Consider the following 27,171-nt stretch of genomic DNA (forward strand, 5'->3'; position numbering starts at 1 on the left):
AATGTTCTACGTATAATGCAAGAAAAATCTCAAAAAGCATCAGTGCAATGATCACAATCACCTTTTCCATTTGCTAACTGACTCACTGTAGGTATTTATGATGTGGCACTGGACAAACATCTCGTAAAAAAAACATAGTGATTATAAATTGAGGTAATGATTGTTGTTTATGAGTCCCACTCAACAGTCCTTAGTCATAGGCATAATTATTTCAAACCTGAAATTCTCTCACATCATCTTGAATGTGATGCAAAGTCCTATAATGCAGAGACAAAACAGGCAAGGCTCAGTATTATCTGTCAGATTTGGGGGAAGAAGAATTTCATTACATCTGCAGGATTTTCTAATCTGTGTGACGGGGCCTGCAGACATTTAAACCAGGCGTGTTCGCTATGTGTTTGTAATCCACTACCTAATGAGGATGTTATTTACAAGCCTAAGCCTGAGTGAGGTGACTATGGGCCTGATCAGAGCTGAAAGTAGGCAGAGAGAAAGGTGATTCAGGGATACAAGAAGCTACTGCTGAGCCTGTAGCGTTTGTCAGCAGCCAGTGTGATGAATTAAGTACACACACTGAATCCAGGGGCCATCTATATCTAAACTGCTCTATGATTGGTTGCTTTACATCGTAAACCCTTTTAACTAATGGCTTTAAATGCATGACAGAATGCACTGCTGTATATCAGTGGTGAATGAAGACAAAGTGATTTGCAAATGCATAATAGTTGGTTAGTCTGAAGTGCTTAATGCAGGCAACATCTGTGGATGACAAAAATAAGACTGTGTTGATACACAGTGTAGAATGTAAGCATCTAAAAATGAAGTAGGTTTTCTATAGAGCAGGCCAACAGCAATAACAAGCAAACCTGAGGTTACTTAATTCATAACCCCTGTTCTCTGATAATAACAGAAGTCTCATGGAAATGATTTACCAGAAATAACCAAAACCAATGATTGAAAGAGAACTCAAAAGTATCACAACAATCAAATATGCAAAATGGGACAGCCACAGTTTGAAAGACATACTAGTCTATCTACTAGTCATATCTCCTTGATGTATCCCAAACCTTTAGATGAAATCAAAATCTTGTGATAGCATCTCCATCTAGTGAAGGAAAAGGCTGCGCGTGCAGAGGAAGGGAGCAATCAAAACCAAAACAACCAGAAATAAAAGGTTAAAGGATGTAATGTTCTCACGTAACTTTAGTCATTCTGAAACAATTCAACATGAAGAAACGTATACATGTTCGTGAACTTCATATGATACAAAAAGCAAAAGAAAAAAAAAAGAGTAAAGACTGACGGCCTGAGTGTCAAGCAACTTGAATAAAATCTTGAGGGAGAACTCATTCATAAACAAACTGGAAACAACCATAATTGAATAAATCAAGATTCTTTGAAATACATGAGTACATACAAAAGTGGTAAGAAGCAGTGTTGTTATGTCAAAGATTCTGTGCGCTATAAATATGAAAATGGCAAACATTTTATAACAGAATACCCTCAAACTTACTGCAGTGGTTGAAATTAACATGGCCAACGTGCCTCAAAAGATACCACTTACCCACAATATCATGGCATGACAATGACATTTGTTTTCACGCTAAACAGTTTCACAATGTTACAGTTTTTTGCAAAAAACAGCAAGGCCAAGATGGTCAAGTGTCACGATGTCAGAAGTCAGCAACCACACGTCATCAGAAAAGTGTACTCTTCCAATTAAGACTAAAATGTTCATGTGCTCTACATCAAAACTACTGAAAACATTAAACTCTGCGTTAAAAAGTATTTCTGTTTTGATTGTAACAATGCAGTTCGACACATTCAGACTCCAAATTTTTGTTGGCCCAGTGAGTACTGTAGTCCTCTGAAGACAACAATGACGACGCAAATGTGTAGTAGGTTCATAACAGTCTTCGATCGAGTCCCCTCGTATCTTAATACTTATTGTGCCATTCGCACTGACCGACACTCACCTCTTCAATGTCCAAGTTTTTTCTGGATTTGTAAATAAACTCTCCAATTGCTACAAAAACTGAGAGGACTAGTCCAGCTGCCAGCACAATAAAAATTCCCCCTATGTTCTCCACACCCAGAGCACTGGCCTCTTTGCTGTCCTCCTCCGGGCAGCCATTCCCTCTCCACCATTTCTCCTTCATCATGTGCAGCTTTCCCTCCTCCTGAAGCTGCAAGATGGCAATGGTGACCTTGTCTCTGTAAGGGGAGCCTAGAGCAGGGAAACAGCAACAGGATAAAAACCATTATTACTGCCATTACCAGTGACATCACCTCTGGGTCTGTTGTTTCGGAGACAGATAGGGAGCATTTATTAGTTATGCTTCTTACTCATCTCTCTTACCAATCGGGGTTCCCACTCCATAGCCCTTTGAATCTATCAAGCCGCCAATCTGTGTGAGGTTGCAGTTACGCTGGCTGATGTACTCGATGCTGGTCGACTCCATCAGAAGAGCATAGTCTGTGGTTAGAACCCTCTGAATCCCCTCCCGGTTGTTTTTCACCAAAGCCGTGTTTTTCCTGCTGCTCATGAACGCCCACATTTTCTCGTAAGTTGAGATCTTAGATTTCTGTTGGATCAGAATTGGGATTTGTGGAAGTTTAAAACAAGGTATCTCAATGGTCAATGCAGCAAACAACAGCACAGAGGTTTACACAAAGCAGATAAAGGTGATACATGGTCGTATGTGATTGATACATGGTTGATGCTTGTTTCTAATATTTCAGATGGAACAATAGTGGGAGACTGTCTGCTGACTGGAGCAATCATCCTGATGCATGGCAGGGGATGGGATGTGAAGTGTGTTCAAATCTGCCCAAGATCGTTCCATTTTCTCTGCACATTCAGATAAACAGGCTGCTGTGCTACAGGCAAAACAATAAATCCTAATCTTTATGGAAAAATTGCCCACAGGTTTTTCCTTAAGATGCATTTATGAGGAAAGTTTCTACGACAGTAACTTTTAACCCTGCTCTTTTTTTTTTTGCAGGCTCCATTTTCAGCCAACCCGTCAGACAGCACGTCATGTTCCTGTAATGACTGAGGACTCATGGCTCAAGGGTAAAACTTGTCAGGCTAATTAAAATCAAAAGTTGCATTTGCATCCTTTCCCCCACTGGTGAACGGTTACTTTTCCATTTACCGAACAGTGTAAAGAGGGTTACCTTAAAAAAGGTCATGGTGGAGCCGTCTCTCACAGCACCATACTCTATTTTGGTTTGCTTGGCCAAGTCATCTGCGGAGTCGATTGGTGAGTCCATTCTCTCCACAGTGAGGAAGGCAGCCAGGTTGGCAGTGTATGAGGAGATTATGATCAGCGTAAAGAACCACCATATTCCACCAACTATCCTCGTAGAGAGGGCCTTAGGCATCAGTTCGGATCCTGTAAGATAACAACACAAGGAACAGAATGAATTCTACAAGCAAACACATCATCAGTCAATGTCGACTACAGTACAAAAAAAAAACAAAACTTTTTTCCACACAGAAACATTTTTCTTGATATGAAGGTGATGGGTGAAGGTGCTTCATGCCAGGTGTGAAAACAGCATAAAAACATAATAAAATTATGATTGCAGTAAGTTTACCTTGCTGCATAAGTGCTCCAACACCAAACCAGACACTGTTTATTAGGGTGAAGTTGTTCTCAACCACATCTGAGTCTGGGTTGCAGGGGTGAGGGTTGTACCACTCATAGGGGGTAAACCTGAAGGTGAGGAATTAAACAGTCACAATTAATAATGAAAACGACAAAATAATACTGTATTTATGTGTGTGGCAATGTCTCATATTTACTCATTACTACGTGCATTCATTTTCCAGCTCATGTTCATGACATAATGCATAATAATAATAATTCTGACCAAGGACACAGAACATTGCTGTGCTCAGTTACCACTGCAGTGCTCAATGAATCTAGAGGATGTTGCTGCAGCCAGAATTAATGGTTGACTGTTCATGAATCCAGATGGCCTATGGCATGCAGGAAGTGAAAATGTTCAAAGTGAAGTTTTGGTTTAGTATAAACATTAATAATTAAAGTGCGACCAACACAATGAACATATAAAGCTAATCCAAACTGAAGTAATAGATCGGGATTTTGATACATACGTTAAGCCTTTGTTTTGTTCGCATTTGCTTTATGTTTATTATATATGTAAAATGAGAAAATGACACCTGCTCAACTTAAACCGCACAACAGCTTTAATTTGTAGGAACTGCATTCTTGCTGCTAAGTGCTTTTGGCAGTACGTATAACTTCTATGAAGTGAGCATCCTTCAAAAGGCTGTTTACCTGGCAATAACAAACAGCACGCAGCTGACACCGAGGCATGCCAGCAGCACATACATCCAGATGTCAGGAGACAGTGGGTTGAGGAAGGAGAACACTCCTGGGTTGGTGCCGTTGGGTTTGTGGTAGAGGATGCTGATGCCCAGCGTCATGAAGGGCTTGGAGAAATCTATCACCTTTTCCCTCACATAGGTGATGGTGAGAGGGGCCACGGCGAGGTCGGCCACCTGGTCCATAACAAAAACATCAAGCAGAGCCACAGTCAAAGACAGATGATCCGGCTGATCACTCACATATTCTCTCACCTACAACCTGGATTGGCACTCACGTGGTCGATGAGCTCTCGCACCATGCCGTTCCACTCCCCTTTGTCATTCTGAGCTCCATACTTGCCATCAGACACCAGTTTTACCTCATAGGAAAAGCCCAAAATGTTGGAGAGCTCTTTGAGCAGGTCCAGGCAGTAGCCCTCAAAGCGATCATTTCCATACAGCGGCTTATCAGATTTCTTATACATGACATAAGGATTTTCCTGGAACAAGGCACATTATAGACTTCATTAGTTTTAGCAAGACACTCCTGGTCAAATGCTGGTTGATAATTTTACTTCTATTCATACCAGAATAGTTGTGACAATGAGGGTCCTGTTGGCCATTGAGTCGGTCACATTTGTAGAAGAGTCCTTGTTGTTATCTGTTAAATTAAGGCCTGTTTGGGAGTTCCATACGCCAATCTGTCAAGAAGAAATATCCAAATAACCACACTGACTGGACATCAGAGATCCAAAGTTGCTCACGTCACCATCACATGGTCAAGGTGACAAATGCAAAGAAGGGAGAAGAAACAAGTACGAGGAAGCAGAAAAATGACAATGGAAGAACAAACAGATGAGAGATAGAGGAAGGGGAAAGAAAGGTAAAGAACATAAAACACAGTATCTATAAAACTAGAAATGCCACGTCCAGTGCAGAAATGTTGAACATTCCTGCACATCAGTTCCTAAAACCTTTCAAGGGGAGACATCACAGAGGGCAGCAGGTAACTTAGTCAACAGTGTCAATATTCCTTTAATCTGCCAGGGCAGTTAAAGTACAGACCTTTTTCCACACTTTATTCAGGCGGTTGTTGCCCGCGATTGTCTTGCAGAAATAATAAAGAGAAAGCATTTTAATCACAGAGCCCTGAACTTAAAGTAAAAAAAAAAAAATAAACTAAACAATGATGGTGAATTTTGGCTTCGAGACAAACGTGGAAAATAATAACTCCTCTGGTTACAGCTCTTATTTCATTTTCATGTCCATCTCTATTTTCTCTGTTCAGCTCTGCTTGAACGTCTGCAACAACAGCCTGCACTGACAGTACAGACACACGTCAGATAGTTCACCTTCTCCAAGCCATCTTCCTTGAGGCTGATGACATCTAAATCAAATTCTTTCCGCAGGCCGTCCGTCTTGTTTATAATTATTTGTCCCGTCAAGCCGTTCCATTGCGCCTGTGGCAAAGAGAGGGCAGAAAACAAAAGCGATGAATCCTTCAGTTTTTACTGTCACAGACATGCAAAATCAAGAAGGAGCCTGGAAAATCAGAACAATTCTTTTAAAAATGAATAATTGTTGAGTGCTATATTAAGCAAAGAACACTGACAAAGGCTAACTGCATCTCAATGGGCATTTCTGCATTGGTTGGGTCCTCCATGGAAATATAAAGTGAATAAACATGGTGGATGTGTGATGTAAATGGAGCGGGCAGGCATGGCCTCTGTCTGAGCAGAGAGCAGTGGGTGGGCAGCTGAGTTCAGAGATATTTGAATGCAGTTGATAATGAAGTGAGCTCAGTTGAATAACAGTCAGTTTGAATCTCTTTCACAGAGGGTTCACAGAGCTGCATCTCAATTCTGCGCGAGCAGGACGAAACTCAGAAGCCAGTTTTGTTATGGGAAGATGGCATATCTACAAATCAGTACACCAAATGTAAATTTGCCAACGTTCAGCTTGTGGCATTTCATGATTTCTAATTTATCTGGCTGCACATCAAAGTGTCCTGAAAATAGAATTTAAGGGGCAGTTCACTCCAGAACACCACGTCCTCAGAAACACGTGTAGATCTCCACATTCCAATCTGAGACTGTTGCATTACACCCAAACGAGAAATAATGGAATCACACACTGATGAAAAAGCTTCAGCTGGGGAAACAAAAGCATGCTGCTGCTCCCTCATTTACATATTATCACAGGAAAAACTGGGTTACTCGTGATAATCTACACAACTGAACATTTTATTCCTTGTGCGCAGACAGAAGACAGTTGGTGGTCTTAGAAGAGAAAAATAGTCTCAGTGAACGTGACTGATACTCTGAGGGAAGACAGAGCTGTTAGGTTTTCAGAAGCTGAAAGCCAAATACAGATGGGACATAAATGGGGGAAGAGCCAAAGACTTATTATTAAAGGAGTGAGTGACACGAACTAAAAGCCAGTGGGCACATGCTACTGAAACAATCTCACTGAAACTCTCTGAATGTACAAACGGCCTCTGAGGTGTCTGGAGGTTGCTGTGTTAGACATCAGTTGAAGGTGTATTAAACGATGCCAAACAACACTGAGCTTTTGTGTCCCATCACCTCGTTCTTACAGCCTTTAATCAGAAACTTACATCAGCCAGTTAGTGAAAATAATTCTGTGGAACGCACACACTAGATCCAATGTTAACTCGATGGCATCACGAGGCCTGTTATCCCCTTCGTAACGTTTCATCAGTTTCTAATGCAAAGATCTGTCGCATCTATGGGAGGTTACAGGGCATCGTTTGGCGGAGTTGCTCTTTGATTAGGCCGATTCACAGTCTTACTGCACACATCTGTGAGACCTGCTTGACCCCTAAGTCCAGATTTATTCCTCTCATTAAGTCTCTTTTTAAATCCTCACCAATCAAAAGTGTCCCTGTCTTGGCCATGTGTTGGGGTCATTACTGTACATGTAGTGATGACATGGATCTTCCTGGATTGGAGACTCCAGATCATAAAAAGGATAAGAATGGGATTTAAACACACCACTGAAACCTCTGTGAAAATCCATGAACACACTGGATAGGCCATCATTGTGAGAAAATCTCCACTGCTCCCTGAGGCCTCTACGCTCCACCCTCACTAACAAACGTGCTCTGTATGTGCATTGGTAAATTCAATAAAACAGCACAACAGAGTGCACAAAGCTGAGCCTAATTTTCTCACGAATGAAACTGTCTCTGCAGAACTTTTACATTTAGTATCAAATACGTGATACAGCGCTGATTCCTGCAGGGGAAATTGTCTTTTTGCCTTCCCTCCCACACGAGAGCAGGGTGCAGGCTAAGCTATGGAGCCGCACCGCTGGATTCAGTGTGTTGCTGAACGGCACTTCAGATAACACAGCTATAAAATTTAATCTTATTGGACCATATCAGTATTTTGCATGTTTTAACCAATTTAACTTAAATTCTTGACACTGTGCGCTGCTGATAATTTTCCAATTGTACCACAGTGTTTTATTTGAATGTGTTTTCCACCACCCAGGCAGCCACTGGTCTCTGCAGCATCACATTCACCTTGCAGAGACTGCAGAGAGAAAATGACTTGCTATAAGTGATCCAGCACCATGACGATCATTTCTGATTTGATCGTTGTCAAAGTTACACAATTACTGCGTGGAGATGTGCAGACCATTCAAATCAGTCATACCTGACAACCAGATTGGAACAGAAATAGGGAGAAGGATTATGGGAAATCTGTGTAAACCACCGTAAAAAGTTCAAAAATGTGTCAGAATCAACTCACCACTATAGCATAAAACACTTGAGAGCAACAAAACTCTCAGACACACAGAAAAACTGTTGCAATGATAACTGATGAAAATGACAGTGAACAGGATGTCCAGTGTGCCAGACTCAAGCCTCACAGCTTGACTATGACACAGTAGTTAAATCAATGTACACAGATTGTTATGGTTTCTATCATTTCCTAGTTTCAGTGTCAGTACTTTGCCTGTTTGCCTGCCACTAACCTCTCCTGTCATTTCAGATCCCACCTGGCCACACACCTGCCCCATCAGACGCCACAGCATACAGGCCAGTTTCTCCCAGTTCCCTTTCTGATTGTCTATTGTGTCTTTTCTGACCCTTTACGCTGTCTAAAAAGAAAAAACTAGTATATGCTAAGCTTCGGAAAATATTGGCTGGTAGTTTAAAGCACGGAAAGGAAGCACTTGTATAATCCTTTTAAATTAATGCACAATAAAAACAATACTTGAGAAGATATGGGATGTCATGTTTATCGAGTAGAAGACAGAAGGCAGACCAATGCGCTGTTTATCACCAGTGGAAAAGAAGCTCATATCTTACATCTCAGTGTTTTTATGTAAAGTTGCTGATCGCAAGTCTAATCCCAGACGATATCTGCTGAGGCTGTGCCGCCGAAAAGTTCCTCATTTACTCACTGTGCACTCTGGGCTCTTTGTCTGTATCCTTCATTTTCTGTCCCCACTTGTAATTGAAAAGCTCATTTGTCAAAGAAAGATCTAATTAGAGACTGCAATATAGCAGGAGAGCCCATCAAATTCAAATATCGCAGCAGAGCTGAGAAAATCCGCTTCCACAATTAAACTGGGATCATTTCCACCGGACGGACTGCGTGTTTTCCAATCTGTCAGCATTTGCTTTTAAATGTGCTTCAGTCTCATTATGTTCCCGCTCTGCCTGCTGTCAGATCAATATGCAGAATTTAATACTTTTTTCCTTCTCAGTTACCTAAGATCTACACAACAGCATCCTTCAAACCACGAGGACGTAAAGTGACATGTAGTTCAAAACAAATATACGAACAAACATATTTTAAAATGAGGATGAAGTTCCTGAATATCTTATCCTGTCCAACATGCAGCGCCTGACGTCAGCCCCCATCTCCTGAGAAAAACTGCTTTAAATTCAATTGTGACACACGTGTTCCTTGTTCATCACATCTGATCTCCTTACTCCACTGTTTCTCCGTCTGTACCCAAAGAAATGAGATAGAGGCAGCAGGCTGTGAAACGGATGGATGGGTGGAGGAAGAGGGTGTCACACATTCATAACCCGCACTCACGTCTTTGAGCATGTTCATGAAGCGTGATCCAAAGCGCCAGGGTTTGTGTCGGTGGCACTGAAGTGAGCTGACAGTGATCTGGGAGGTGCGTTGCGAGGCAGCAGCCACCATGTAGACGGCGTCGTACATCAGCGCTGCTTCAGTCTGAAAGAGAAACACGACCGTCATCCGTCAGCGGGGATCACAAATCACGTCGTGATCTAATCACATCAGGACTGTTGAACGTGCACAGTGTCATGTGCTTCCTAAATACCCCCAAATACATTACCTTTCTGATGGACACACAATCAGGAAGCAACATGGTGGATTGTACTCTGACTGATTAATTCTGTGACGTCTTGTGCAGCTTGCCACACCAAACTCCAACATATACAAACACATACAAAATCATATCAATAGGAAACAAAGTGTGGGACTTAAATTCACTGATGACCGACAAACTGATGGCGAATGATTGTTTTCAACTGCCCTTGCACTCTGTTAACATGAGCGTAAAGGTAAACTCACCGTCATCATCCCCTCCATCATTCCAGTCTCAGCTTTGGAGGGGGCCTGCAGTCGCTCCATGGCCCACCTCTCCACCACCGAGGCCACCTGAGGGCTGTCTATGTTGAGCAGTCTGAACCCTGTCATGTTGACCCCACTGTAGCGGTACGGCTCCAGATCGAGGGCGAACAGGTCCTGTAGAAGTGCAACAACATCACCAGTGCAGAATGAATGTGCTTCTGTTTTAAAGTACTCAAAAGTAGATGTGACTTACTCAGCAAGGGTAAGGGGACACTTGATTAAAACAGTGGAGCAATATACTGAATAATACCATGGAATTATGCCAAGGGCACTGAAAACATCCAGCAATCTTATTATCACAATGACCACAGATGTTTTGAGTTCATCTGCATAATCTTTGCATAACAGAATCTCCAAGTGAATACACACATCTATGCTTGCACAGGATAAAAGGACACTTGATTAAGACAATGGAATGATGTGTAATTACGTGGCATGTTACCAGCATACATGTCCATCAAAGGGGATCCTCAAGAGTCAAAGTAAAGAACATACATTGAATAAAACGACCTCTGTGTGCTACAGCAAATTTCCAAAATGTGGCTTGATAAATAGTTTTCTTACCAGTGTTGTGAAGAAGAAGTGGTAATATTCAGTCATCATCCCCATGGACAAGATCTAAACAGGATGAGAGATGAAGGAGTGGTTCACAGTTTTCTCTCCGACTGTACATTCACACCAGAGTTTCACACCAGCCACGATGAATAATGTTGTCTTTCCCAAAAAGCCATCCAGCCATATCTGCATCCTGGGACTCTTTCAAAATACACATTTCATCCATTTTCTGAATCACCTCATTTTGTAATGTTTGCACGGTTCACATAAAATATGCAAGTTAGTATATGTCACAAATTGCTCACGTTAGTGTGTTGTTTGCAATTAATCTTCAGTGCAGCTTTTGGTTCTAAATGTGTATGTCTGAATATGAATACAGCCTCTGCTTGGATTGGGAATGAACATATGACTTCTGAAGGGGATACACTTTGACTAATTTTTCACACAGTGAAAATTAAATGAAAAGCAGTGCAGACTATTCTCCACTGAAAAAGAATCCCGAGGACAATGACACCTGCCGAGTGTAGACCTCGTGCTGCAGTTCACCTGCTTGAGAACATCAGCTGATGTTTGGTAAGAGCAGTCAAAGATGACGTAGAACTCCTTCCCCTTCTTCATCTCTTTCAACAGAGGACGGGCATCTTTACTTCCTGTTGGCAGCTGGCGGATCTTGATTTTAATGCTGTATCTGGATGGAGCTTTGATCAACTCTTGCAAACGAATCAGTCCTAAAATTAAAAGACAAGAAGACAAAACCATCATTAGACTCACTCATCACATATTTGCACCAAATCTACCTTCTGTGGGCATTTAACTGTAAAGTATTCCAAATGGAAATGTTAGTGGATATATGGTGTAGTGTAAAAAAGACTGTAATCAAAACATAAGCAGCTTTTGATTGTAATGAAGAAAATGGTTAAGTAATATTATTACAAGGTTTAAGATGCTTTTCTGAAGTCTGAGACCACAAAACAGCCAAATTAATCTGACAATGAGTGTGTTTTTGTTTACCAAACATCCACTATGTCAACATTTCACTCATATCATATTAAGAGGAGCCGGTCCTTTTAATAAATGTCAAATCTGCAGGATCAGATAAAATTAGCATCTCAAAACAGAAACCATGAGTTTTAGCTATTGGTACACTGTCAAAGCCTCATGGGGGCTGCAATTATTGAATGGAAACAGACTTATCATTGTTGTAATTTATTAATTAATAATCTACGTTGAGGTGCTTAAATTTATCCAGTGTCGCGCATTTAGCCAAACAGTATGGAGAGGAAACAGGAACGCAAACTCAGAAAAATACAGAACTTTTTTTTGTTGCAACATTTTGTTTGACGGAAGTGATAGCATAAGATGTCACGGCTGTACTGATGCTAACTTGATGAATTTGATATTGCAGTTCCTGATTACGACCACTAGACGGCAACACAGAATTAAATACGTTGTCGTTGTCAGCAGTCATCTTCATAAAGACGAGCAAGAAGCGAAGGTCACATGACCTATGGACGCAGCCGGTGTCAGCAAGCTAACTTAATGTAGCCTTGTTAACGTTGCTAACATTACTCATACTGTAAAAAGGTAATCAGTTCCGGTGGACAACCTTACTAGCGCAACGTTACATGTGTCTCTAACTCCAAAACTGTCACCATTAGAGAAGAATAGAGAACATTTGTTTGTTTTTTTGTTGCGTCATTTGTTTGACGGAAGTGTTAGCATACGATGTCACGTCTGTATTGATGCTAGCTTGATAAATGTGATATTTAGGTTTCTCGTTACGACCACTGGAGAGCAACACACGATTAAATACATTGTCAGCAGGCGTCTTCACAAAGCGAGCACGAGGCGAAGGTCACATGACAGAAGGACGCAACCAGCGTCGGCAAGCTAACTTAATGTAGCCTTGTTAACTTTGCTAACAGTCCTCATACTGTAAGAGGGTAATCAGTGGTGGAAACTTTACTAGCGCAACATGAATTGGTCTCTAACTCCAAAACTGTCAACACTTCAGGAAAATTAAGAACAACTGTTTATTTTCTGACTGACCGACGGAAGTTCTAGCGCAAGCGGCCCTGTCTGTATTGATGCTAACTTGACAAATTTCATGTTGCAATTCCTCGTTGTTACCACCCGAGGGCGACAACCAGTCATTTCAAAATACACACAGGTCAGTCGCCATCTCGTCATGGCAAACTTTTCTATCCTCAGAGATTAACTTTATATCACAGAATCTTTAAAATCTCCGAAGACAGTACATCCACACAATCTCAATATGTATTATACAAGACGTCTGAACTGCTGAACCTTTCCAATGATTTAATATTACTTATTTTTGCCGATGAATCCCTGCCAATTTATGACATTGTACGTTCTTCATGTGCGCACAATGATTTAGAGTAAACCTGTATTTAGTTTATTAACTTGATTTATTTGTTATATTCAGGCTACATACGTGTATCATGTTCTTACCTATTGTACCGCTCAATGTTAAATCTCCCACCTGCAGATCAAAAAGTTTTATCTTGTATTTCTTCAATAGAAAATCACGTGTTCACTGCCCTCCAGTGGTCACCACTAGGAACTACAAGACGTTCGTCAAGCGACGTCAAACGAAAAAGATAGCATATCTACAATTCCGGTTTAGACATTCAAAATAAAACGTTCACGATAGACAGCCATATATACGCACTTACATGCGGGTTTAGAGTTGTTGCGCTCGAATTTTGTGTAAAGTTCGTGCTTGGCAAGTGATTTTGGTGTGTTGTACGCATCGAAACATCATGACAGAGATAGTTCTACTTCGAAAGGTCGTTTCCATGTGGAGTAATCTTGTTTTCGAGCTAAACATCACTGTTATGTGACAGTGGTCATCATCAGTAATTAGCTAAATTGGCTTGGCAAAGCTGGTGGATGACGCCAGGAAAAGAAGCCAGAGGAACATGTTGCCGCTGTGGACAGCAGTGCAGGGACTTTCGACGCTGCACTAAAACAATGAACTTGCAGGACATGAGACTTCAACAGGCCATGAGACCTGCCGTGACTGCTGGCTGTGTGTGACCTGCTGAGAGGACTTCATTCATTCACACGTGAGTCTGCAAACAAAACGTCAAAGAAGAAGCTCGTCTAAAGGTAAGAGACTTGTTCCTTTACTTGTCTGTCGTGTGCTGCAGTGTTGAGGCTGGACGCTTGTTGTTTGCGTGCTCGTCGTGTTGAGTCCCTGCTGCTCAGAGTTTGTGAGGCTGCTGCTGCTGCAGTCATTGATGAGGTTGATATTTGATATATATGCAGTCATTGATGAGTTTGATATTTGATATATATGCAGTCATTGATGAGTTTGATATTTGATATATATGCAGTCATTGGCTTTAAGCACAGCACTGGCCTGCAGTGTGAGTGTCATTTGCACATGGTACTGTTTGGACTTGTTATGATGTCTGAAGACATTTGCTGGTGAATTTGACATTTCATTATCATGTACAGTAAATCTGTGGTGTGAACCGCAGTGCTTTAGACAGAAACTCGGTCTGTTGGTTAAACTACAGTATTTTCCTTTATTCTAAATCTCTGGTATGTCGTTGTGGTAAATTTTTCATATCATCTGCTGTTTTTTTTATGATAAATTCATTAATAATCCAAAGCATATTTGGGAATAGTAAAAAAAAAAATGCCTCTTCCAACTTCCCAACAGTTGAAAACATTAAGACATTCAGTTTCCAAAGATAAAAAGCAGAAAATCCTTACATTTGAGAAACTGTGAATAATTTCACCTGATAAATAACTTGAATGATAATCAATTTTCAAAATAGTTGCAGAGTCATTTTCTATCCATCCATTAATCAACTGATTGTTTCACTTAAACCCAAAAGACGACACACACAGTAAACCTCTGGTGTAATCTATATTATGTGAGCTGGTGTAATTCTCTCACAACACAACAGAAACACTGAAGTCCATGAAGACCATCCAGCTGCCAGCTGAGGGACGATAACACCTTTACAGCTCCCTCCTCTTCTGTTTTAGGGAACTTTCCAGCACTGCTTTGCAGACAGTGTGTCTGTTAACAGCCACCGAGGAGCCTTTTAAATGATCAGTTCTACATTTCTAAACATCAACGCTGTCATCTTTAAGGACAGACAGAATCTCAGCGTCTCTTCTGGCTGCTTCTGTTTCTGCTAAACTTTACAACGTCCCACATCAGGCTATTTTCCCATCTTTGCTCCTTCTGGAGGGGTGCTCTCCTCATATCTTAAGATAACTGAGTCATACTGCTCAGGAAAATTTGCTTCTCTTCCCTTTGACTTTAGATCAGATCTCATCCCGACTCACCGGTTGCGTCCTCGTAGACAACGGTGACCGTCTTCCACTTGTAGAACTGCACTATGTCCAGCACAGCTCGGCTTATGGAGGTGTATTCAGGGTAGAGGTTAATGTAGAAGCTGTCCTTGTTGTCCACTGAGGGGTGTTTCCAGCGCGTCTGGATGTGAGGGACTTCCAGGGCGTTGCAAATAGACTGGACGGCACTGACAGATGAGCTGTGAGAGGGGCCAAATACGGCCCCGACACCCAAAGCCAACTGGTCGCAGGCTGAGGCCATGAAACAGGAGAGACACTGGTAAAAAAACAAACATCTCTTTTCAACACGAAAAGCTGTGAAGTGACGTCGTTCTTACCTCTTCTGGAGGCCTCAAAACTGTCGAACAGGTTTATTCTCTGGATGTCGTAGGTCAACGTGGTGTTTGGCATTAAGGTCCGGTTCCTGTTTATGTTGGTTACAGCAAATTTAAAGGCCAGTTCTTCAACGCTGATGGGCTCGTTCTCAAGCGTCTCAAAGATGCCCCCTGGAGCAAGAGAGGAAGCACAGGGTCCCATCAAATCAGTTTTTCCCCCCAGATTCTGCATTTTTAAGTGCATTTTGTCATCAGAGTGTTTCATCCTGTGGTGAACGAATATAGTTTCAACAGTTCAATAGAAAATATTCAACATGTCATGAATATCCATGAATTAGACGAAACACAGCGTTGAACTTTTTTTAATCAAGCAGATCTTCTGCAGGACAGACGCCATATGCAGCTCCAACACACCGGCTTAGTGCGTCTGACGGAGGCTGCTCGCACGTCGGGTAACACAGCAAGAGACGGACAGAGTGTGTGTGTGTGTGTGTGTGTGTGTGTGTGTGTGTGTGTGTGTGTGTGTTAGAGAGAGAGACCAAAACATAGCAGCGTAGTTTTTTAAATGTTCATTCAACTCAGACTCAGAAGACTCTGAAGAAATGCTTATAATGTCAGATAAAACCCTGGTTTTTATAAATTGCATCCACATTTTGGATATCTCCACAGTATTCCATGTTTCTGTGATTCTGGCTGCATTTTCTGCTATCAGATTATTAAAAATGTAATATAATTATCATTGTTAACTATCATCATGTCTTAAACAATATGTTCCCGTGTTTTTGACGTGTGTATGGCAGCTGCTCTGAAGTACACGCTTACAGTGAGTTAGAATAGATTCAGATGTAGATTTCTAATCAGTGTAAAAGTGTCCATTTAAGCTCAGGTGTCTTCAGGCCGTGTGTTCGCTGCTGCAGTGGAAGTAAAGTTCGTATTTCAAACGCCACCACGACGCCTCGCTCCAGTCCGTCATCAGGCTGCTCTGCTCGGTTAGCTCTGCAGCGGCTAGTTTCTGGCCATGAGCTCGGCTAGATTGGCCTAAAGAGGCCGGTGCCGTTCTACAGTGAGACAGGTAAAGCTAGCTGCTAGGATATCACAAGTCTACAACAAGCTCATGCGTGATGAGAGAAAGGTGAATAGTTCCCAGAGAATATCCAATATTGTTTTTTCTCGTCTCCATTTGAAGGTTACGGCCACCGAGTGCCGACAGTTGCATAATGTGGCCCAATTTTCTCTGCACTTCTGTCACATAATGCTACCAAGGGACCTGGTTGAGATGACAGGATTTAATCTCATTCAGAGAAAAAGCCTGACCTTCACTGACTTAACTCTATTTACGTGGCTTAAATTTCACAGGCTGACACAATAGCGAGCGGTTCATTACAGGCCAGCTCCACAGCTAATACGTCCATTAATACGTTATCATGGCAGACATTTAAAAGCATCCCATGTCGCCTGTTTTTCTCTCCTTTTCTAACAGCAATTCATCGCAGTTCAACAGCTGAACTGTCGCACCCATTCACCTCACAGTCACATTTCCAGTCGTTTTCTATTTACTGCTTCCTGCCACCTTCCATGAACTGAAACATGTTCCCACCAGCTCGTGGTTTATGGTATCACACAGTCAAGATGTAATTTAGTGTAAAGAGGGTGAAGAGTCTCTGCTCAGGCTGCCAAAACTCTTTTCTCTACATGCTGTTTTAGTTGCCTTCTTTGTCTTGGACTGACTCTTCTGTACCAGATGTTATGGATGTTTCATTCATCCCATACCAGCATGTGACTCTGAAGTGGGTTTTTTTTTGCTATTTGATTGGACCAAAGAGCGCTTTTATTGTGAAATTAGCCGGTCACTCTGCACTCATCCAGCATCAAGTGTGAACTACAGTATATAAAAATCTGAGCACCTTTTAAGACCCATAAAACCCACAATGAAAGTGCAAAGCTAACCTCAGCGTTTATAGACAAGCTGCCCCATTGTTGCACTGGAGGAGAAGGAGGAGGAAGAGGAGGAGGAGGAAGAGGAAGACTCAGAGGCCGAATGATGCTGCAGTGGATTAACGTCGTCCGCTCTTCTCATATAGAAAGTGCATATTATATATTCTCAGACTGAACATTTTTCATTTAACAACCAGCCGTGCAAAAGGGATTTCCTCATCGTCAGCCTCCCCAGTAATTATTTTAAGTACCGACTTGCACCTGAAAGACTCACAGACTCATCCCAGAGCCCGACTCAGTTACCTGTTTTGCCCTGCTAACATTTTGTTTGCTTGATAAAGTTCGAGCAGGTAGTAGATTATCAAACTTGTCAATTATTTTTCTAGCAATTAGATAATTATGGGTGATTGATTAATGGACTGATCATGTTAGCTGATCATTTCAGACTCTCAGATGATTATGACCTGCAGATATCAGAGTAATTGAAAAGGCACCAGACAGCAATCTAAATTCTCAACGTTTATCGAGGAAGGAACGACAAGCATGCCCAAATATTTTTAACCAGCATGCAACACTGCAACAATGTCCGCTGCCTTTCTGGCCTCCTGCAGCAGGTGCAGTCTGACAAGTACTGTCTCCCCTTTCACAGTGACACCCACCGACCGGGTCTGTCAGAACGACCAAAACTGACCGACTTTAATTTCAAGATACATCTGTCTTTCAAACACAATCATGTTTCAGCAGGCTGTGTGTGTGTGTGTGCGTGTGTGTGTGCGCGCGCGTGTGTGTGTGTGTGTGTGTGTGTGTGTGTGTGTGTGTGTGTGTGTGTGTGTGTGTGCGTGTGTGTGTGCGCGCGCGTGTGTGTGTGTGTGTGTGTGTGTGTGTGTGTGTGTGTGTGTGTGTGTGCGTGTGTGTGCGCACCAGGGCCGCAGGGAGGGGCTTGTTTCCGACTTGAGAAGATCATTCTGAAAAGCATCCAACTCTTAATCCACCGCACCGCTTCAGAAAGATGGCGGTCTGGCATGCCATGGCGGCAGTATGGATATAAGTTACTCAGGCACGAGAGCTACGTGCAGCGTTTTACATTTCAGTTACATAAAGAGCAGCATGAAAAACATTAGGATTAAGGCCAGAATAATATTGGATTGTCACTGGATTGTCACCACCTGCATGTAGTGCGCGCAGACTTGTGTGAGATTCAGCATCCTGATCCCCGCTGAAAATGCCCCTGCACGTCGATCTCGCCAAAGCCTTTTAAAATGTAAATCGTTTCCAACATCTGGGCCTTCAGTGATAGCGTTTCTGAAATAATACATTCAGAATGAAACGTTTGTTCTCAAGTGCAGACCGAAACAAGGCCAGCTCTGAACAGGAAGTCAGTTCCTCTGTCCTAATTAATGTGAAATTAACAGCTTTCAGGTTTGCCACACAGGATTTCTCCTACAAACAAAACAAAAGCTGAAGGTATTTTTAAAGTGCTGCAATTTTCAAATAAATCAATAGTTACATTCACCATGAACACAAATCATAAAGATGCCGTTTCAGACCTGCAGTGGTTTGCAAATGACCTCACTTCAACACTGAGGCTACAGATGGCAATAGGTCATTGCACTCTCTAACAGGCTTTGAAGAATTGCCTGTGAAATTGTGATTGATTTGGACGGAGAAAGGGCCTTTAAAAAGCTCCCCTTGAGACCTTGATTGTGAATGACCTTTTTCTTTGGTGTAGCATAGCCTCAAACCCCAAACTGAGAGAGCCTTGTCTGGACTCCCTGGTCACTAAGAGCATGCTTGAAAGTGCCAATCCTAATTATGGTCACCAAGCCTCAGTGAGCAGCTGCTAGGACCTGTTAAGGGTCTTAATTCAGCCACTGGAATATGAAATTTTCAGGTCAAAATCCAATAACCTTTCCCCAGATTTGCCAAGCAAATGTATCCATCGCAGCGTCTTTGATGTGACTTTTCCTCTCGAGGTGTTTTCAATATGAAAGAGGAAATAAACAGCAGTTTCGACCAGCTGGTCTTCATGTTTGTTTGCTTCAAGTGCAGAGGCTGCAGCGAATGTCATGGGTTTTATTCAGGACTGAACTACAAAATAATCCAAGTGCATCATTTCCAATCAGTGAGTTTGTTCCCCTCACACTTAAAGGGCTGTGAAAAGAGATGTCCCAGTTTGAAAAGCAAAAAATAGCTGCTGCTGTTCAGGTTTTCTGATTTGCATTTTTGTAGCTGACCTCTAATCACAGGCATAATAAGATGGATCCAGTCCTGTGTTCAGGATGCATGTGACCAATGATAGCTTATAATGTCAGCAGTCATCAGTAGCTTTTAATAATATATTGATACTCCATTAAAGCCCAGTTAAATTTACGGCCTCTTCCAGTGAGAAATGACTGTAACCTCATTGACAGTCCTACAGTAAGCTCTATAAAAGCCATGGAGAAAAACAGACGTACAGTGTTAACATCTGTCACAGCGGCAGCATCCACTCACGTCCCCACTCTGTAGAAACAGACGTGTGTTTGGTTGGAAGGTTTTATATTTTGAAAGAGCGCCATAAACTATTTACACACGCAGCTTTTCTTGTCAGCAAAAGACAAATATATCTATTTTACCGCACTGTTCACTTATTCATTTCCTCTTTTGAAGCCTGGTGGAAAGGCACATCCCACGGTGAAAGAAAAAAAAAAAAACATTTATCTCTCCTCTCAATCCCACCTGGGACAGGACCTTAAATTTCTGTTTAAAGTGTAATGAGCTCCTTGATTTCCAGAGAGTCACCCGGGGGAGTCGGTGCGATGGCGGTTTGTCTGCAGTTGAGCATGAAGACTGCTGGTCCAAGCAATCAGTGCTGGTTCACATCAACAAAACACCACTGGAAAATATTTATGCTGATTAAAGTAGCTGAGCTCTTTGTTTAAAATGTCTTTGTATAAAACGATTATTAATGTGCCTGCGGTGGTTCTGCGCTGTATCAGGAAGTGACTGATCCATCTGCTCGCCTGGTTATTGTGCAGCAGAGTACTCTGTTATTATCTTACCCATGACCACCGTCAACCGTCCAGACATCTGGAGCCTGATGTATAAATGATGTGCATGCACAAAAACCATGCACGCGCCTTTCCTCACACATGAACTGGTATTCATAAAGCACATGCACACCTCACACATACTTCAGACCAGGTGTAAAAATGGTTTTCAGGAGACAGCTGAGGGGACATGAAGTATGAGGTGAGAGATGTTTGGGCTGTTTGCCAATTTCACTGATTTTTGGAGTCTCAGCAGCATCTAAACTTAATTTTCAGTTGTTAATAAGTGATGATTTTTAGCATTGTTTTTATTTACATCACAGCCATCACTTCCCTGTTAATGATCTTTGGTTTGATCCTGAATTGTTGCCTTGTGAGGCAGCTGGATTCGCAAGATCAGACGTCAGTTGCGCGCGTGTGGCCGAGCTGCAGTGGTCTGAACCAACGACGATAGCAAGAGAAGCCACTGAAGCCAAGAGAAGCTGCTCGTACAGAGGTTAGCGTAGATGCAGCTGTAGCATCAGTTAAATCAGAACTGGAGAGTATTTCTTTGTTGAAAGAAGCCCAAAGAACGGCGCTGAAGGCCTCTGGATGGAAAAGATGTTTCCGTTCTCGTCCCGATTTGCTTCAGCAAGAGTTTGATTCACCAACTGGCTGCACTGGTAGCTACTGTGTCATATGGTTCTTTGATCTGATTGGTTGAAAGCCCCTGATAGACGGTGTTAGATAGTATTTTTTGAAAGTGTGTGCTGTCTGGCGTGTCAGAGTGTAAAGTCATACTGATCTTCTCTCTGCTGTTTAACAGCGATGACTGAGACATAACTGTAAAGATGGTTTCTGGACACGTCAGCAGCCACAGCTGTGCGTGATGACAGCTGTTGTGCTGCTGTCGGAGAATGTCGCTGATGAAACACAATTGTTTATGTTGCTGTTTTTCTTATTTGCCATTCTTCTCATTGACGAGTCCGATGAGCCTGGAGGGTGCACATGTAATTTAATGCAAACGATTGTTTAAAGTCGTTTCTGCACCCATGTAGAGCTAAATGTGGGAGTGAAAAAGGAGTTTGTGCATGTGCACCCGTCTCCACAGAAACTGAGATTTCTAAAACTGAATCAGGCGTACGCAGCACTTCATAAATCTGACACAAAGAGTGCTTATGCATATTTCTGTCTTTGTTCATACACGTTGTTTTAATTGTGAATGTACATAGTTTTATGCATCTGGCCCCTGGAGGGAAGCGGCAACCAGACTTCACTCAAGTTCCAGAAAATTGGTTTAAAATTAGTTTGATACATTCACGTGGTTGAAAACTGAGGCAGAACATCATAGTTTTATCGCTAAATGCATTTTCAATTAGAAGACCTCACAAAACACTGCATGCACATCACCAGGAAAATACATACATTTTCTTTTACCTCAGGCTGTAAGAACTGTGGTCCAATGACACCGAGTCAACATGGATGCCCAGAGTGTATTTAATGATCTCCTCAGCCTTCCAGGCAGCCATTTTTTAAACTGAGCAACGTAAAATCCTGGAATCGTCAAAGATACCTGGACATCAGCCAGCTTTGATCGCAGCTCAGCACAGTTTTTCAAAGCCATCCTTTTCATCACACCTGTGATCACTGTTTCAAGCTACAAATGTCATGCCGATGTTGATAAATAAATTAAAAACAAACAAAAATAAAAGATTAATTGGTTCATGTTCATTCCTTGGGCAATGATATGAACTGAATGGGACATTTTACATAAACTTGTCAGTGGTCTCTGGATGACAAATGATGTAATGGTGGCACACGTCTTTGGCATTTCTGTACTTCAGTGTCTAGTTACTCATTTTCTGCCATATATGTAATATATCTTCTCCAAGTTAACAGGAAGATTTATTGGTCTATCACTACTTCAAATGAACAGTAACGATAAAAAAAGAGCCCAATGCCTCCACTCTTACATTGAATTCATGCAAATCTAAGAAGAAAATCACCTCATGTCTTAAACATGGTCTATAATTTGTGAAGTGATAAATATATTTAAATAAATGGATATCTTCTTTGAAGAAACTGATCCTGTCTGGCTTTTGCGACATGCCGCTGTGTCCTGTAAACAATCCTGCCCGAACAGAAGCTCTGTAGCAGCGTTGTCCGCCTGCTGTGAGTGTAACTCCAAAAGTGGGTCATGGGATCATCTCTCAGAGCATCTTTATATTCCCCACTTCTACATTTCATGGAGTCGGACGAACCAGCGCTGTAAATTGGATTTGTTTCCAATGCTGATGCAGATAAAATGGAATAAGAATCTCACGCTGTCTGTTTGCAGATGACGCATGGTTCAGTGCACTCTCACTCAATAGGCTATTAGCAAGCAAATGAATAAATGGACTAAAAGTTAGAGCTGACTGGGACCATTTACACTTCAGCAATTCCAAGTTTGAGCTGCAGGTAAAACAATAAAGTTAGAGCAGAAATCACCTGACAAGCTTGTCTTCAGAGACACTTTGTTGTCTATTGTAAATAACCAAGAATGCAATCATCCGTATTCACTCCTCACAGATAAAATAAAATCAACATAACAACAAGCATCTGTGAGTATCCATATATTTAAGCTTCTTTTGCAGGGAGAAGCTTCCTCCCTGATATTTGAACACTGCAGAGTCCACTGTTTTCCATCAGGGCTTTATGATTAATACAATTTCTAAAGAAAGAAGGAATGAAAATGCATGCTGTGGCTACCATTAATTACTTTCCAATATAATTTTCAGGATCACTGAGCTTCCATCTCATCTTTAATAGGCCAGACAATGCTGTGGGGTGATGCATGCTAGGAGGTCACAAAAATGAAAGATTTCTGCTTGTGCTGCAGGCGCGTGCTGATAAACCCTAAGGCTATGCTTTTTCCAGACTTCTGTTCCTCCTTTCAGTGCAGCGAGCGAGAGAAATAAAGGGTCAGGTTCAGGCAGCTGGTCGGACCTTTTTAATCCAGAAAGCCGACGTGAGGGGTTAATGTTAAGAGACCGATCTTTAGATCCTGATTGTCATCTGTGATTTTGTGACACATGAAGGGGACTCTTTTAGGGCACAGGAACACAATGACGTAGTGTTTTGCTTTCTCCCCTCTGCCCATCCTGGGCCAGTTCCCAGTGAGAACCCCCCCACCCCCACCTCAACAACACCACCAGCAGCACTCCAACCTGGGCCCATGCCAGACTGTGAATGAATGAGGAGGTCCTAACCAGTCTACTATCTTCGTTTGATGTGGAGCACTGAGCTTTCTCTGTTTCATAGGATATCTGCTTGCATCCCACCACCAAAACATTTAGACCGAAAGAATAAAAATCAGGATTATAATCTGTAAGAAATCCACCTAATTTCTAAAACTGCTGGACTAAAACTATTAAACATGGAGATGAATGCTTTAATGTCATTTCTCTGGCCGACGGCAGCTAATCACACCTGTCATGTCATATGAGTGGAATCATGAATAAACAAATCATATATTTCTAATATATACAAGCAAACATGGAAGCAAGAGGAAACAGGAATTGAACAAACAGCACAATAGAGTGGAGGCCAGGCCACAAGCTGCTACTTCTGTGCTCTCCCCAGTGATGAGATTTGGTTGCTGCCTAAGTACCATATTTGGGGAAGAGACTTTCTGCATAAAGAAGATTAGTGTTAGTTGTTTAAGGGCTTGAGGGAGAAGATTTACCATTATTACCAACCCCAGTGAAAAGAGTGGAAGCCAGTCACAATCTGATGCCAACACTTGCCAAGACAGAGAAATGTTAATTGAACCAAGCCACACACCATATGGGAGAGATTATGATGTGTGCGGCTCATGAGGAGAATGATAAAGATTAGGTGGCCTCGGAGAGTGATAGATGATTTAGAGAGATTAACCATATAGAGCACAGATCAGAACTGTTAGAACGGGGAGATGGCGCCGGCCTATTAGCCTTTAAAGTTATGCAATGCCACAAGTCTGTTTGTTAAAGTCTTTAGAAGCAGAGGAAATTTAGACTCGCTCTGGGCATTGAACGGAGCAGACAGTCCTGAGGACTAAATTGAAAAAGTCATTTTTTTTTGTGATGCAATCTTCAAACCCATTAGAGGAATGGTGGAGAACCAATGGCAGAGGAGCAGACAGCATTAATTGTCAAGCAAACACCGTCTCATTGTTCCAAAGTTACATCAGAAATCAAAGGGGGATAGACGGGGCAAGAGCTGTGTTTGTCTAATTATAAGTGTGGAGCGAAGTTGAAAGCAGAGTTCTCGTCGATTCTCAAAGGCTTAACAGACAACTTTGGACTCAGATCTACATTCATAGATGTCACTGGCCATCAGCGTACATGTGCACCACCACTGAATAACTTTTGAGTTTGTTAGGCCGAAGACAAACCAAGTATAACAAAGCCTCGCCGAGACTTCCCACCCTTTATTCTTTAGCTCTGTATCCATGTCACACTCCTGTGTGCCAGAGACATCATCATGCCAACAGTGTGTGCTATCAGATGCAGAAGAAGGCCAACCTAAACACTCATCTGCTTCTGACCTGCACTGTCAACACGGAGGAACGGAGACTCTCGTTTAGCTAACCAAAGGGTTGATCTTGATGCAAACCAAAAGAGTAGTTTCATGTGGACGACACAGTGCTCTGAAAAAATGAATCCAGCAATGAAACTTGTAAGGACAGTGTCCAGACATCACATGACAGCATGGAAAGTTTCTACAGGATGAAAGTGGTTTTTCTACTGACACTCAACATCAGCTCACTGTTGAATAACAGGCACACAGCTGCCTGCTGGATATTACAGGATACTGATAATATGATCAAGTTAAAGAGTGTAAGAGCGACACAGCTACACATAAAACACATTACCCAAAAAGCATCACAAATATACTGAGTACCCTGAACACACTTTGACTCCTTATGGTAAGTTTTTGTCAATGGTTCCAGGAGTTAAAGGTCCTGAACTCATTAACTTACCTGCAGCATCTGGGTTGTGCACTTGCTATGAATGGAGAGTCCTTGCATGACATCTGCATCTATAATCTCTGCATTTATTATCCCGGCTATCCTTAATGAAATATAATGTTTCGGTTGTCTTTGGAAGGATGCAACGGTACATGCTCCATAGGGAGAGATTAAAAATCTAATTATGGTAATGCCACAAAGTCTTTTTTTTCTCATTATATATACAGAGAGTTGGTTATTAATTCTGAAGAGAGCACAGGTCTTGCAATCATATATTTCAAATATTAAAAAAGCTGATGAGTGGCAGTCTGGATGTTAATAGTTTAAAGGATTGACATTTAAAAAAGCCAAAAAAACAATATTACACTTACCAATTCTCAGGACTTGCTGCGAAGTGAGCCAAAACCCTGCCATAAAGTACAGCAGTGCAAATACCAGTCCCTTCCTTTTCGCCATGGTCCTCCCTCCAGAGTCAAATTTAACATTGATATCAGTTTTTCTGCCCTTGGTAATTCATGCTAATAACTTGCCAGTCCTCGTATCCGTAACGAAAATAAACTGGCATCCGACCCACAGCCATCCCTCACACATTGTGATGAGGAAAAAAAAACAAAAAAACAACAACAAACACTCCACTCGCAGCTGTCACTGATCAGAAGAACTCCAGTTGTCCCATTCTAAATTCCTCTACGTGCCAGTGAGGTTTTGCTTCCCATAGTCACTGTCCAGACATCCCTCTTAACATGTTTTTTTTTCTGGTGCACACTTGAATTGTAGGCTGCAACTGAGGATGAGGACCATGCGCTGTGCTCCTGCTGTCAAGCTGGAGCGCATGGAAAATAGCATTTCTGGGTACAACTTTCAAAATAAAAGTGCAGCAATGGTAGAGAAAATCAACAGGTTTAAAGAGGAATGGGCTTCATATGTTTCGGCCACTAAATTTGTATTTTAAACAAGCAAAACAAAATGCTAAGAATCAAACACAACACGACCATCCTGCTGTAGCTGTTTGTATATTCATAGATAATTTCCCATTACATATTATGATATTTTTTAATTTATTGAAGTAATGTTGACCTTAATTTTTTTATTTATTTATTTATTTGATCCCATTTTACATCATCCATGCTTTTCCCTACTCAAATCTCATTCAACTAAACGTGTTACGCATGATTCTGTTCTCAAAATCTCTGAGGCTTTAGTCATTTAAATATTCTATACAAATGTTTAGTTTGGTTTCTCTGCATCTGCTGGCACCTCATTTACCCGCTATTCGACTGCTTTTATTGTGAAACCCGGCTTGCCGTGTTTCCGGTCTCACTCTCACGGTCTTTGGCTGACTCGACACAGCTGAGCGTCCCTCCCGTGCAGGCGCTCAATTGAGGGCACAGCCAAGCCACTAATCCGCAAACATGGATACGTCCTGAAGATTAACTTCAAATCTGGCAACATTCGACCTCGACAACGTCTTTGCTTTGGTACACCGAGGAATGATTAAATCTTTGCTCCAGTCCTGATGGAAATGCAAATCTAATCTTCAAACTGGTCTGTGATGCTCCCTTGAAGATTAACTACCTCAAACTGTTTATCTGACACAGTCTCATAGTAAAATGAAATGTGCTCACATTACCTTAACCCACTTTGCTTTATTCCTTGAGGAAGAGTCGTTCGTCGTCAGAAGTCCTCTTGGTTGCTCAGTTGATCAGCACTTGTTAATGATGCTCCAAAGCACATTTCCCCAAACGAGGGCGAAGCATCAGGGGTGTTTGATGGGTTTGTTTAATTAGTCTAATCTTACTATTATTTCATTCTCCAGAAATTAGCAAAATTAGAGACTGATGGTTGAGAATAATTTCTCAATTCACACATCGACAACAAGAATATACTCAGTTGGTATTTCAGATAAGATATTTTATCAAAGGTGTTTTGCAATTTGAAGTCTCTACTGAGTTAAAAAAAAAAAAAAAAAAGTAAAAGCTTGCTATAAACTGCAGTGTGTGGGTGCCTTGTTTTGACAGAACCACAA

The 27,171-nt window shown here is 41.7% G+C and overlaps 1 protein-coding gene across 2 annotated transcripts; it reads right to left on the minus strand.

Annotated features, from left to right (window-relative positions):
* Window positions 1-1,185: 1,185 nt before the first annotated feature.
* LOC143322988 (glutamate receptor ionotropic, kainate 1) lies at window positions 1,186-25,890 on the minus strand. 2 transcript variants are annotated; one of them, XM_076734488.1, is made up of 16 exons: window positions 25,517-25,730; window positions 15,213-15,380; window positions 14,869-15,126; window positions 11,086-11,267; window positions 10,549-10,602; window positions 9,925-10,098; window positions 9,418-9,561; window positions 5,692-5,799; window positions 5,405-5,446; window positions 4,927-5,040; window positions 4,636-4,839; window positions 4,311-4,534; window positions 3,604-3,722; window positions 3,181-3,398; window positions 2,360-2,585; window positions 1,186-2,227 (listed from the first exon to the last, which is right to left on the minus strand). In XM_076734488.1, the coding sequence occupies exons 1-16, from the start codon at window positions 25,599-25,601 to the stop codon at window positions 1,938-1,940; spliced, it is 2,610 nt and encodes an 869-aa protein (XP_076590603.1). In that variant the 5' UTR covers window positions 25,602-25,730; the 3' UTR covers window positions 1,186-1,937. The 2 variants fall into 2 exon arrangements, with proteins under 2 accessions (XP_076590603.1, XP_076590604.1); XM_076734489.1 differs by lacking the exon at window positions 5,405-5,446 and having other exon boundaries at window positions 25,517-25,890.
* Window positions 25,891-27,171: the final 1,281 nt, after the last annotated feature.

This window comes from Chaetodon auriga, chromosome 7 (assembly GCF_051107435.1).
Source record: "Chaetodon auriga isolate fChaAug3 chromosome 7, fChaAug3.hap1, whole genome shotgun sequence".
In the NCBI taxonomy this organism is placed as follows: domain Eukaryota; kingdom Metazoa; phylum Chordata; class Actinopteri; order Chaetodontiformes; family Chaetodontidae; genus Chaetodon; species Chaetodon auriga.